Consider the following 13,459-nt stretch of genomic DNA (forward strand, 5'->3'; position numbering starts at 1 on the left):
GGCGGTTGGCAAACCGATGTAAATGTGCATTTACCGCCACTTACTGGACATGAGTATGAAGCGCTGGTATGGTTTAACTAAATTAAAAGTCTAATTTGTTAAACTCATATAAATCACATATAGAACATTATTAAAATAACGGTACGTATTTATCTTGGTTAATTAATAAATTACCTATTTTAACAGTGTAAAGTTAAAATACGTTCAAATAAAATGCTAAAAGAAAATATGCACGCCTAAGCTCTCTCGTAACCCACTTTAACTCATTTTAAAATAGAACTAAATTACTAAAATCATTAGATTACTGTAAAGCCTTAAATCTATCATTTGACTAAATTTGTAATATGTGAATTTATTTTTCTTTTTTTAAATTCCTGTATCTGTCTATTGTATTTGTCATATTTGATATCAGTGATTGATACTGTATTGCCCTTCTATGTTCACTGTTTAGAATATTAAAATTAGAATAAACAATAGCTCCCGCGGTACTGTGATCTCATACGCTGATCGGTCTGCGCAGCACTGCATGCAGTCCGACACGTCTTATGTCATACTTACGAGCAGTTGTCGCGGTGAATTGTGGGACTGATATTCACAAACATGGCGTCTCGTGCGCTTGTACACTGTGTGCGCTCCGTTGCTCGCGCTTCTGCAAGGTTAAGTCAGGGTAATGTGCTCACGAGAACCGCCTGCGCGTCCCTCGTGTCAAACCAGCGATCGCTGTGTGTCATCTCATGCCATCAGCGGACGAGATGCACGGAACTAGTGCGGGTGAGCTTTCTGAAGATGGACAATGTTTGTCTGGCCTGGTTGTGCTGGATTATCATTGACCTACCTCTGTCTTTCCTATTCGTGCATTATAGTGGGCGACCGCTCTTTAAACGTTTGGCGTGTCATTGAAAATATACATCTTTGAGCATTAAGTTGGGGTTGTTTTAAGGTTATCACCTGCAAGACTTTTAAAAAGTGGTATTATGTACAGTTATGCTAGTACCCATTCGGCGGAACCAGGGTGTTTTTGATACCAACATAAAATATAATATGGTATTTATTTTAGTAAACGGTATAGTATATTTTCATGTGGGGTATTGTGTCGTCTTTTTGCCAAGGTTAAGATGTAACCTAATATAACACATGGCTTTATGTGTCCTCATAATCATATGCTGCGCTTTTCTGATTGTCCTTTAATATTTAAAATGAATAAATGATTAAGACTATGATCTTTGTGTTGCATGTGTCTAGGTTTCTGGTCCATCTCTTCAGCTGTGTCGGCAATATGGGGATCTTCCACCCCTTACACTAGAGAGCATCCAAGACCGTGTTATGTATGTCCTTAAACTGTATGACAAGATAAGTCCTGAGAAGGTGAGGGATTGTTACGTTTTGTGCAACACTGCATGGGTAAATTTGTAATTATCTACATTATATATGCCACATTAGTGTACAGAGATGTATTTTTACAATACTAAAACATTTGTTTACATTTAATACAAGTGTTTGTCAATACAAAATGTCATGCTGTTCATTCAGCATCAGTCTGATTTATTTTTTCCCTTCTAAGCTTCAAACGACATCTCATTTCATGAAAGATTTGGGACTGGACAGCTTGGACCAGGTGGAGATTATAATGGCTATGGAAGATGAGTTTGGTGAGTATGAGTTTGTCCTGTATTTCTGATATTGTTAAAAAGCATGAAATACAAATTTTTATCAAGTTATTAATTTATTTGCTTCTGTTCACAACATTTTCACCACTTAAAACATTGATCATCCACAGGATTTGAGATTCCAGATGCAGAGGCTGAGAAGCTTATGACTCCTGCGGAGATCGTACAGTACATTGGAGATAAAAAAGATGTGTATGAATAAAAGCACATTGTGAGGTGAGTATACACAGTTATTAACACACTATACCTTACATGAATACATTTATAACGTCGTCTCATGTTTTTTTCTTTCATTTCGTTAGGTACAGAAGATTGACCGCATTGACAAACAATATGGGCATGGATCAGCTGTATTGGGGCAGTGTTCAGTTTCATACCATATTTTCTCTATTATTCAATCAACTGCTTGTCATGTGTACTGTTGTATTTAATGAAAATGTCACTATAAACTGTTGTGAGCTTCAGCTACAAATAAATCCAAAACGAATAGTAATTCATTTATTTTTCATTTCACAAATGAAACTTCACTAGTCCCTCTAGTGGTTGGGGAGTATTACTGCTACCTAATGTCAAGGTCAATGCCACTTGTTAATTTCAGAGGAGAATTTTAAAGCTGTGGTGTATTGTTTTGTTTAAATGCTTTACCTATAACACTGTTGCTTTATGATTGCCCGACAAGAACAATTGTTCAGACAATGGTGATGTTTGGGGTGGGACTACCTGTTCATAAAATACCTACAAGCAGAATCAAAAATGTTTTTTACTTTGACATTATAGCAATATCCATTTTTGAAATACTGTTGAGCTCATCCCCCCTTTTTTTTACAACAGGGTGTTTAATGATAGTGTATGTTTAAATCAATAGTCAACAAACATACTATTGTAAAATTGCTTTTTCAGGCCAAAAAACTTGATAATTCATTCTAATCAATGTGACGAGTACTTTTGATTTCTTTAGGTGTAAAACCTTTAATCCATCACCAGTCCATACAGTGTAAAGGTGGATACAAACATACAAGTTGCATATATTTGACCCTGGACCACAAAACCAAAAAAGTTTCAAAAGTAGCACAGGTACGGTGCAAAAGTCTTAGCCCATCATGCCAGATTTAGATTGTTTTTGCAATGTTATAGTGATCATATATAATTGTTTTTGCAATGTTATAGTGATCATATATAATTGTTTCTCAGTCTCTTTAATAGAATACATCCAAAAAAATACAGGAAATGTGTATATAGTATTAAAAACTGTATCAAAATAAAAAAGTCAAGTTTTTAGGGCAAACTCCCCTTCCACTTGAGCAATAGCAGGAAATTGCAGGATATCTTAAACCTAAATCAAATTAAATCCTAATTTCTAATTTTAAAGAATTTTGTCTTTTTACTTCATTCTGCTTAATGCTCAAGATGTGTTTAGTGCCAAGAGAGGTCAGACTAAACTCGATGATGCCTAAAGATGACATTTAGTCCTGAAAAAGTATTTTTTTATACATAATTCCTGTATTTTCTGTTTGTACCTTAATACAATAGATTGAAAAACAAATATGGATGGACATTAAAACTTCTTAAACAACAAGTCTGGTGGTGGTTGCCTAAGACTTTCGCACAGTACTGTATGTTTCTAGCAAAAGACAAAAATACATTGTATGGATCAAAATTATAGATTTTTATGCTAAAAAAATCATTAGGATATTATGTAAAGATCATATTACATGAAGATATTTTGTAATTTCCTATCGTATATTGTTGCGTTTGATTGCAGTTGATAATGACTTCATTTGGACAACTTTAAAGGCAATTTTCTCAATATTTAGATTTTTTGCACCCTCAAATTCTAGATTTTCATATATTGTCCTATCCTAACACACTATACATCAATAGATAGCTCATTTATTCAGATTTATACATCATCTGAAATCTAAATTGAACAAAATTGACCCTTATGATTTTTATGGTGGTGCAGGGTCATGTATGTTTAAATCTTTGTATCTAGCTCATGCTTAACCTCCTAAGACACGATCTTTGGTTTGTCTTTTTTTTCAGATTTCGTCCAGCTATTTGGGGTTAGGAAGAACCAATAAATATAACAAATATTTTTCTTTGAACATGAAGCATGGTAATTGTCCACGTTTGTGTACAACAGGATCCAGTTACACTAAATTAAGTATTATGGTGCAAAGAACAAAAAATCCAGGTCTTAGGAGGTTAAGCATTCAGATTTTCTATAGGCCTGTCAGAGACAAGCAGCACTTTCTTTTGGCATTTTAAGAAACTAAATATTTGAATGTTTAATGCTTATTCGCATTCTACATTGGGACAGGAATAATACATAAAGGTAGATTTTAGTATGCATGCAAAAAAAAGAGTTTTAAAACAAACTGATGCATACACAGCTCAAGTATTATTAAACTAAACAAAAATAAATAAATAATCCACACCAAGTCACTGTTAGGCTTTATTGCGGGTTGTACCCAAGTTATACAGCTTTGTATTCCGATATCAAGATCAGGACTTTACAAACAGTTATCAGTCTACAAGTACAGCCAACAAAAGACCTAAAAACTACTTGACTACCTCAACTACCTCGTTACATATGCACTTAAGGTACTAAAAATGAAAACCAAGCAACAAAGAGAAAAAAAAACAGCATTACAGATAACATTCATCACTACACATTTGAGTATCTACCATGTATTATTAGACTAAACCTTGTGTCAATTGTTACGAATACAAATAAAGGATTGTCCTTCAAAAAGTGCAGTTCCCCAAGTTAAAATTCTAAGATGACCCCAGGAAGACACTGAAAAGAACTTCCCGCTCATTCGAGTAATCTTATTGATGTCTTATTATGTCTATTCATTTTCAAACAGTCTACCAAAGCAGTGTGCATATAGGTTACACGTGAGCAAACTATTTCTTGACAGACCTCTAGAAATGTTGGAGTTAAGAATTTGCCATTTCACAGCCTATTCATTCTGCGAGGAGTGCTGTGAAAGGGGAAATGTCAATGCAACCCTCCATTTGCTACAACTGGCCGAATTTTGTGACAAAAATAAAATAAAATCCATTTCGATCATGGCACATCACAGGAATCGTATTTTTAAATCCCACCGCTACACCGCGGTCAGGATTTTATTAAGCAAAGACAGACATGGAAGCCTCACCTTACACTGCATAGACTTTCTTAGAATTTCTCCATGGTGGAAGTTTAGACTTAAACTCGCGTTCATCCGTTTCTTGTGCTGGTTTTACTAAAGCTTTTAGGGTTTATAATGACATGACAGCAATACTCACAGTTTGTTAAGTCAATTGCCTTAGCACATTGTTCAACAGTAGGAACCATTTAAAAGACATGGGTATAATATTTGCTCACAGAATAAATCAGAAAACAATGACATTTTCAGTACAAAAGTAGAACGTCGGGCCAAGTCGCTTCAACGAACTTGTACCCGACTATAAAAACGGGGATTGTACATTGCTCATGAATATCCTCAAAACATCCATTTTGCAATTGACATATTTGAAGCATATACATTGTCCAGCTTTTACAAAAGAACAAATCCCTTTCCTCCCCGACTCTGTAATTTGGCATGACAGTGAATTATCAAAATGTCTCAGCATGACAGTTCTGTCTAACACCAAAGAGCTGCACGTACATAAAATGAAATTAAGAGGAAAAGAACGATAAAAGAAAGGGGAAAAAACAAACTGATAATTAAAAGTGGAAATAAACTGGGTGCCAATGGCTTTTCCCTACGCTCACTTCAAAAAAAAAAAAAGTCACAAGGAAACTAGCACAGTTGCAAAGACAGCAGGGAATATCCTAGCACTGTTAAAGCTCGGGCGCCAATAACACATACAAACATGTAACTCTAAAGCACGACGATTTTCGAGCAATCCACATTAAGGGAGTAAATAAGGTCACGGCAATCGAATCAGTGATACGCCCCCAAGACAGACCGCATTAGTAGCCTATACAAGAGGAGAATACTAGGGCTCCTGATGCGCAGGAATGGAGTGGGGACCATCTCTAGCATGCAGGCACAAACATACACAAAACGCTGTCTCACAATTAAAGAGTATAGCCAATGTACACAAAGAATAAAAGATTTTAAAAAAGGCAAAGTTCTCCAACCAACACATCCAGTTCTCCAAAGCTACACTTTGCCCTCGGAACAAAAATACAGTACAACCTTTTAAGTTTATTATATACACCAAGTGCAATTGCAAAAAATTCGGCTTTCGTAATGTATTCTTCCCTCCACAACGACCAGTTTTTATGTTCCACTTAAAATTTGTCAAACAAAATCAGATAAGCCAAGTCTGGAATTAAGTAAACAAATCCTTTGATTGAAGAATATTTGGTAAAGCGGTTACTTAAAATGGTTCAATACTGGCACGCAACCATAAAGTCAAGAGTAATACTCAGGGTTTTGTACTATGCTTTCGAGTCATTAAATATGGATAACTTAACACACCAATCAAGTTCGATCTCTCAATAAAATAAAGTGGAGAAAAACAGCTTAAACAAATATTAAGGTCCATGGCTTAGCCTAATGCTGACATCTTTCTCTCCCTCTCTCGCTCTTTGAAGCGTCTCATAAATTGTGCACCTAAAATATAGTACAATAAAAAGTAAATATATGCACATTATTTAAATGCATGTATTTAAACTACCAGCAATAGATTACATTCACCTCTGATCCAGCCTTCCTTGGCCACAAGTACAGAGGCAAGCCATTTTTAATGACAAACCAGCTTTGAGGAAGGGGATAAAAGAAAGAAGAAAAAAAACGAAACAAAAATAATAAAACCAAAATAAAATGATAATGAGCAGCCAAAACATTGATTTATTACTTATTGTAAGGAACTTACTTCAGATTAACACAACAACCACGTACTGTACACGTTACAATCATTTTCTATTTGTAAACAGTTAAAAGCCACTTGACTTGTGTTGCATCTTCGGACACAATTTGAATCAAGGCAATGAAATGTGGACGACTTTTGCACTGTTAAAATAACCAAAGATTTTCTTTAACACCAGCTCTGGCGATGAGGAAAAAAGTGTATACACGCAAATTATTGAAACATATAAAACATTACCTTCAGACGAAGAAAAAGCGATTCTGTAGGTCGAGTCATTGGCTACAGTATGCATAGTTACAGATTTCTGCTTTTTCTCATGACATTTGACAGTTACTTCGACGGTCACAAAGCGAAAACATTGAGCCACTCGGTGGGAAGAGGGGACTAGATAGTGATTCAGCAAACCATATCCACTCATTAATAAAAAGACAGCATATTTGAAAGCAGTATGTGTAGAATGTCTCCAGCTTAAAGCAGTTATTTGGCAGAGAAAAACTTACAGAGCTATAAGTAGTTTCAGTGCTAAAAGTTGGATATTTTCCTACAAGGAGTTTCTATGGGGGAAAACTGGCTATATTTCCTGAGAACCATGCTGGTTATTTAGCAGACAAGAGGAATAGATAAAATAACCAATGACATGGCCAAACACTGATCAGTATTCCCAGAGATAGAAAGCTTCGTCTTCATCCTCAAGATTTTTTTTTTCCGTTTATTTATTTATTTTTTGTTGTTTTTTTGTGTTTTTTTCTTCATTTTATAATTTTTTTCATCTTTTTTTTATACTCTTTATGCATTTTTGTAATTTTATCATTAAAATAAAGGAAGAATGACCATACTTTCCCCCTCAAAAAGTTTTGTAAACAAGAGGGCACATTGTGACGCCTCCAAATCAAAATTGAAAGCCTATTTTGAAAGTGCTGTTCCCCCTGGCTTGCAGGTTGGGTTTGCAAGTCACAGCTGTGGCTACAGTTTTTTACACTGCAGAGCTAAATTCTTTAGTTTAAAACAAAATCGGTGCAATACTTATTTCTGTAATATCATCAAATAATCCTAAGTCAGCATCTATATCTTGATCTTGAACTCCACAATACCACAAGAAGGTAGGCGTACATCAAGGCATAGTAGAGCGCACACTTTTAAGAACATCCTTGAGTAAACAACTACACTGGAACTGTCGGCTCCCTCCATATTGCAGATTATACTGAGAAAAACCACATTCAGTGCAAAGTTAAAAAAAGCTCAAACTCCAACATTGTCAGCAAACAAAACGCAAATAATAAACCAAAAAGAATTGGAATTCAAATAAACATAATGATGAATAAACAGATGAGCTCAACTGAAGCTTTTTTCTGTATGAAGAGCACTACCTGGAAGTGTAAATACATCCTTTCACATTATATAGAATTGGCCTGCATGATTCAAGTATTCAAACTGATATGTTTTGGGCTAAAACAAAGTGGACATATGTGCAGAAAAAACGTAACTTGTTTCCACAGGGTGACCCCGCATTGTTTTTGTTTTTTTTTTGTTTTGTTTTTTTGTAAGTGAAGAAAAGTCTAACTAGTGCCATTTGATTTTTTTCATATATAATATATATATGGTCATATGATTATGATTAACTACTCCACATTGAGGTCACGGGTTTGTATGTTGTTGATTTTTTTTGTCTTTTTTTGTTTAAAGTCAGAAGGTGAAAGATGCACTACATGGACTCCCCACCTCCACTTAGATGGTCAACAGGTAGGAAAGAGCCGATGGGGGAGGGACTGTTGATTCTCCCCCCCTCACCGCCGCTGGGGTTGCCCCACAGGCTCGTGGAGTAATTGGGAACACCCCAGAGAGACGAACCATGCAGGTCTCCACTGCTAGCTCCTGACAGCCCGCTGCCGTTCCAGTGATTTGGATCAGTGCGGTTTGGGTAGGGGTGGGAACCCTCGATGGATCCGATCCGGTTCTGAGAAGAGCCCAGTGTTTGCCAGCTGGGAGAGGCAGTCATCGACTGACCTTGTGCAAAGAAACGATTAATTTCCTCTTCACTAGCAAACTCTGCAAGAATAGTAGTGTTCCCTAAAACACACCTGGAAAAGAAGAGGAAAAGCAGAGCCTTCGTCAAGTTCTGGAAACTGCTTTATTCAAGGTTGACATATTAAGATGCTAAACATCCCAGAATTTTTTATATTTACAATAAAGAAAAATAAACAGTGTGCATTTTTAATAATCTGGTTTTACTTGGATCCAATCAGACTTGCGCTCCTGGTGCCGATCACTCTATTAGTTATTAGTACATTGTTTAACAAAGTTTTTCCATGTTTAAAGGGATAGTTCGGCCAAAAATGATATTAAACCCATGATTTACTCACCCCGAAGCTGTCCGAGATGCATATGTCCATCATTTTTCAGACTAACACATTTTCAGTTATTTAGAAAATGTTTTAGATCTTTCAGTTAAAGGTGCAGTGTGTTATTTTTAGAAGGATCTCTTGACAGAAATGGAAAATAATATACAAAACTATATTATCAGGGGTGTATAAAGACCTGCTGTGTGTTTATTAACTTAGAACGAGACCTTTTTATCTACATACAACGAGGGTCCCCTTACATGGAAGTCGCCATTTTGTGCCGCCATTTTTCTACAGAAGCCCTTAACAGATAAAATGTTTTACTAAGTTGTCTCCGACGATGACATGTTTGTCCGGTGGCGGCTACCGTAGCTTTTCTATGCGTTTCAAAAGCGAGGGCTGAGCAGTGGATTAAGCCGTTGGTTGCAATTCGCAACCTCATGACTAGATGACGCTAAAATGTACACACTGCACCTTTAATCAAATGTAAAGTTACAGGGTCCACGTCCCTCAAGTCCAAAAAATGTGCATCCATCCTTCACAAAATAAATCCAAATGGCTTCACTATGATAAACAAAGGCCTTCTTAGGGTATTCCGTGCCGTTTTGTTGAAAAAATATCAACATTAAAAACTTAATGAACGAAAATAACTTGCTTCCGGTAACGCCGCCATCTTAAGGGCGATTTATAGTCGTGCGTCCGTAGCCTGTGCGTATCTCTGCGTAGCTTGACGTGCATTTCGCAAACATTTTAACAGCGCGTCAGATCTACGCGGACCGCACGCGCTGTGATTGGTCCACCAGAACCCCTCCCGTCAGGTAAAAAAACCCTGCGTCATAGATATTTCCGTTTGTGACGGTGAAAACAAAGATGAGACAAGTTGAGAAGTGATTTAACTCAAACTGCAACAAAAGTCGCTGTTCAAGATGAGATGAGAGCGTACGCAGTTTACGGAGGTTTCTTTGCAGCTGCTCGGTGCCCCCGCCCTCCGCATTTGTGGCGAGTAAATCATGGGTTTAATATCATTTTTGCCCAAACTATCCCTTTAATGGATGTAAAGCTCTTTAGCACGTCGTGTAATGCATGAGAAGACAAAGTGCCACTTCTGCTACTTCTATAAAAATTTTGTAATTTGTAATGTACATTGGATCAAAACCTTTCATAAAAGGTAACAATACCCATTCTCGTCTTTGGACAACTTTAACTAACTTTTTTGATCCACTTCAAATGTGACTAGTGTATTTACCTAAGGTATTTCAAAAAGACGACGTGGACTTACATGTGCAGTGACTTTTGGGCTTTGGCCGCCTCCTCCTTAGAGCTGTAACAGACGACAGCATTGCCATGGGGAAGGTTCAGATGGAATGTGATCAGTGGACCGTGCTGCATGCACAGAGTTCGCAAGGTGGAGCCATCAATCTGTAAAACAAAGTCAGGACTTAAGTAACAGAAAAGTTGGGTTGACATGATCTTAAAGCGATCTCAACTTGACTCGATTGAGTCCAAACACTGAAACTTTTACCTGAGGTGTGAGGTTTTTGAGTACAAGCCAATTAGTTCTCCCTGAGCTGCTGTCACCCCAGCTGGAACCTGTAAAGAATGATCATTAAAAGTCTTCACCTTTAATCTCAAATGTATTGACTATTCATTTAAAAAAGCAGGTGAAAGGGAATGTAAGACAGTGTGACTAACCAGAGGTGAATCTGGATTCAGAGCTGCCCCAGCCTGCCATTCTCAGAGAGCCGTTGTCCCAAGACGAGGGCTGTTTCTGGCCTGTGAGGCCAGGCGGGGGGCGGGACGGAGCAGAGATACCTTTTGAGGGGAGAGGAACCTTCCACAGCTCATGAGCCAAAGAGGTGTTGGTAACTGTACCAGGAGACCATTTGGAGTCACTGTTTCTGGCTATAGCAAAAAAAAAGAGACACAGATTGAAGCTATGCTCAAGTAGTTGGAGGAAATAGTTCACAAAGATCAAAATATCACATGGTTTCTTAGGCTTCCTGCTAAAAGTGTTGTTTTAAAATGCCATGTCAAATAAAATCTCTCTACATTCTGCTGCTTCACAAAAAATTTAAACATCACTGTGAACATTTCTAATAATTCCCTACTGACCTGAAGTGCTTTGTGCTGTACTGCTAAGGGAACTATTGTGGTTGGAGGCACGAATGGATGTCCAGGCACTATTTGAAGGCAGCGTGGTGTTAAGTGATGAGGATGGCCCTGAAATAAAAAAAACATTATATTCCATTGTCCAAAACACTAATGCATACATTTGAAAATTAAAATCTGCAATTTGTACTGAAATCATAAATGCTTACCATTGTTCCTGTCCCTGAGGTGATCAACATCCCGGACTGTATTAATGGAGAGATTATTAATCACACTGCCAGGAGTGACGAATGGGTCAGTTTCAGGATCAATGTTTGGATATCCTTTCCAGGGCTCACCAGGACGAAACTCTGCCAAACAAACATGACCTGGTTAGCTTTGATTACTAGAGAGCTCAGTAAAAATAGTGGATGATCAACAAAGCATTCATAGTGATTGTATCCAAACTCTGGTGGCCAGTTGACATTGGTGGAACCATGAGGTGATTTGGCACGGCTGGGCCAGCCATCTCCCACAGAGCCAGGAGGACTGATGGGAGCATTACTGGCATTGATGAAGTCATATGGACCAAAGGGCGAGTCTTCAAGCCTCAGGCCAGACGTTATAGCACCTATAGTAAGATCAGATTCATTAGATGTACAAAAAAAAAAAAACACTTGTTTTGACACTGTGAAGATGAGTGTGATTGTTTAAATGGGAACGTAGGAAAGGAAAACCTACCAGTTTTGCTGGGGTTTTGATCAAGTGGCGAGTTAACGGAAATGTCCATGGCAGTCCACTTCTTTAGACGGGACTGTGGCTCCTTAAAACCAACACTACTAATATCAAGGTTGCTTACATTCATGTTTGAGTTCAAGCCTGGAGGAACAAAACCAAAGTTAAGGTTAAAAACAACATTCAACAAAAGAAAATATTGAGTGAGATTCAAAAGTATGAGACATTAAAGGAAAACACCACCTTTTTTAATATTTTACTATGTTCTTACCTCAACCCAAATCAATTAACACATAGCTATCCTTTTCTCAATGCGTGCACTTAATCTTTGTACAGAGCGTCGTGAATGTGTTAGCATTTAGCTTAGCCCCATTCACTCCCCAGGACCCAAACAGGGATGAATTCAGAAGCCACCAAACACCTCCATGCCCTCCCCATTCAAAGACTGCCACATGAGTAATCACACAACTAAGTATGGTGGCACAAAAAAAAGTGGCGATTTTTATACCATATTGTATGGCGTTCGCAACACTTCGACCTCAGCGCGCAGTAACATCATTACTCCTGACAAACTTAAAGGTATTGCGGAGGATTTTCTATTTCCGGGTGGATCATCAAGACTATTGGTCCTCCTAGTTGTCAATCAAGAGTGTTGTGCAATTGCATTTTTTTTAAAAGTGGAGAAGGCGGTTCTTCTCTAAAATTCAAGAAAATCCTCCGCTATACCTTTAAGTGCTCTTCCGCCATAGTTCTCATTTTTATCTGCTTAAAAAAAACACATTTGGTTTTGTGCCACCATACTTACTCGTGCAACTACTCATGTAACAGTCCCCAAACAGGGAAAACATGGACATGTTTGGCGGCCTCCAAATTCATCCCCGCCCGGATCCCAAAGAATAAATGGGGCCAGGCCAAACGCCAACACATTCACAACGCGCTGCACAAAGATCAAGTGCACGCACCGAAAAACAGAGGTATGTATCAATTCATCCAAGTTGATGTAAGAACATAGTAAAATATTGAAAAATGGTGGTGTTTTTCTTTAAGGCCTGGTTTCACAAACAAAGCTTAGCTAAAGCCAGGACTAGGCCTTAGTTAAAAGAAGGCATTTAAGCACCTTTTATAAACATTCCTTATAAATAGACATTACTGTTGTGTATCTTAAGACAAATCAATGGCGCTGGCATATTTTAACATCTGTCAGTGCAGGTTATTTTCAGTTGAGACACCTCAAACATGTTTTAATCTAGGACTAACCTTAAGCCTTGTCTGTAAAACCAGGGGGGAAATTTGAGTTTTAGTATAACTTTAAACCTTAAAATAATTAACTTTAGGGTGAAAAAAAAAGGCAATAAAGTTCTGTGAACTAGAATCATTTCAATTTGTTGTACAAAAGATACTATTATTATTATGTCTACTGAACCAAACATTGAACTCTCTTTAAACATTTTCAGATCATGCAGATATAACACGAGTTCATGCAAACGTAAGTGCAGAAGAAAACATGCTTCAAGTTATAACAATTTCCACTAAACCCACTGCACGTATTCTCAGAAATAAATGTAACAACAGTATTATCCCAGAATTAACAGCAGCATCTAGAAAAAAATCGATTCGAATTTAAATATACAATTGTATTTTAAAAAGTATAGACGCAGCATACACAAAAGGAATAAAAAGGGTGTCAAGCAGCTGAAATTATAAATATAAGCACATATGCCAGCTGATTTCCAATCAAATAAGGGTCTGAACTCAAAAGGT

General features: G+C 37.4%; 2 protein-coding genes across 10 annotated transcripts in view; one reads left to right on the forward strand and one right to left on the reverse strand.

Annotated features, from left to right (window-relative positions):
• Window positions 1-567: 567 nt before the first annotated feature.
• Window positions 568-2,160, forward strand: ndufab1b (NADH:ubiquinone oxidoreductase subunit AB1b). The gene is made up of 5 exons (XM_055193200.2): window positions 568-771; window positions 1,243-1,365; window positions 1,562-1,649; window positions 1,778-1,883; window positions 1,970-2,160. Exons 1-4 carry the CDS (start codon window positions 601-603, stop codon window positions 1,867-1,869), a joined length of 474 nt encoding a protein of 157 aa, XP_055049175.1. The 5' UTR covers window positions 568-600; the 3' UTR covers window positions 1,870-1,883; window positions 1,970-2,160.
• A 1,949-nt stretch (window positions 2,161-4,109) lies between these two features.
• LOC129434222 (trinucleotide repeat-containing gene 6A protein) overlaps window positions 4,110-13,459 on the reverse strand; it is a 65,966-nt gene continuing 56,616 nt past the window's right edge. For all 9 annotated transcript variants that reach the window (XM_073857185.1, XM_073857184.1, XM_073857183.1 and 6 more), the window contains 8 exons: window positions 11,705-11,842; window positions 11,428-11,594; window positions 11,194-11,329; window positions 10,988-11,095; window positions 10,568-10,777; window positions 10,398-10,465; window positions 10,155-10,294; window positions 4,110-8,614 (listed from right to left, as the gene is read on the reverse strand). In XM_073857185.1, the coding sequence (XP_073713286.1) occupies window positions 8,239-8,614; window positions 10,155-10,294; window positions 10,398-10,465; window positions 10,568-10,777; window positions 10,988-11,095; window positions 11,194-11,329; window positions 11,428-11,594; window positions 11,705-11,842 (1,343 nt within the window). In that variant the 3' untranslated portion in view covers window positions 4,110-8,238. The remainder of the gene's footprint in view (window positions 8,615-10,154; window positions 10,295-10,397; window positions 10,466-10,567; window positions 10,778-10,987; window positions 11,096-11,193; window positions 11,330-11,427; window positions 11,595-11,704; window positions 11,843-13,459) is intronic.

This window comes from Misgurnus anguillicaudatus, chromosome 19, assembly GCF_027580225.2.
Source record: "Misgurnus anguillicaudatus chromosome 19, ASM2758022v2, whole genome shotgun sequence".
NCBI lineage: Eukaryota > Metazoa > Chordata > Actinopteri > Cypriniformes > Cobitidae > Misgurnus > Misgurnus anguillicaudatus.

What these genes read in the sequence shown, in the direction of transcription:
- ndufab1b (XM_055193200.2), top strand. Translation starts at nt 601, where the DNA reads ATGGCGTCTCGTGCGCTTGTACACTGTGTGCGCTCCGTTGCTCGCGCT. An exon ending in GATGCACGGAACTAGTGCGG is followed by an intron (nt 772 to 1,242) that starts GTGAGCTTTCTG and finishes GCATGTGTCTAG; the next exon opens with GTTTCTGGTCCATCTCTTCA. An exon ending in ACAAGATAAGTCCTGAGAAG is followed by an intron (nt 1,366 to 1,561) that starts GTGAGGGATTGT and finishes TTCCCTTCTAAG; the next exon opens with CTTCAAACGACATCTCATTT.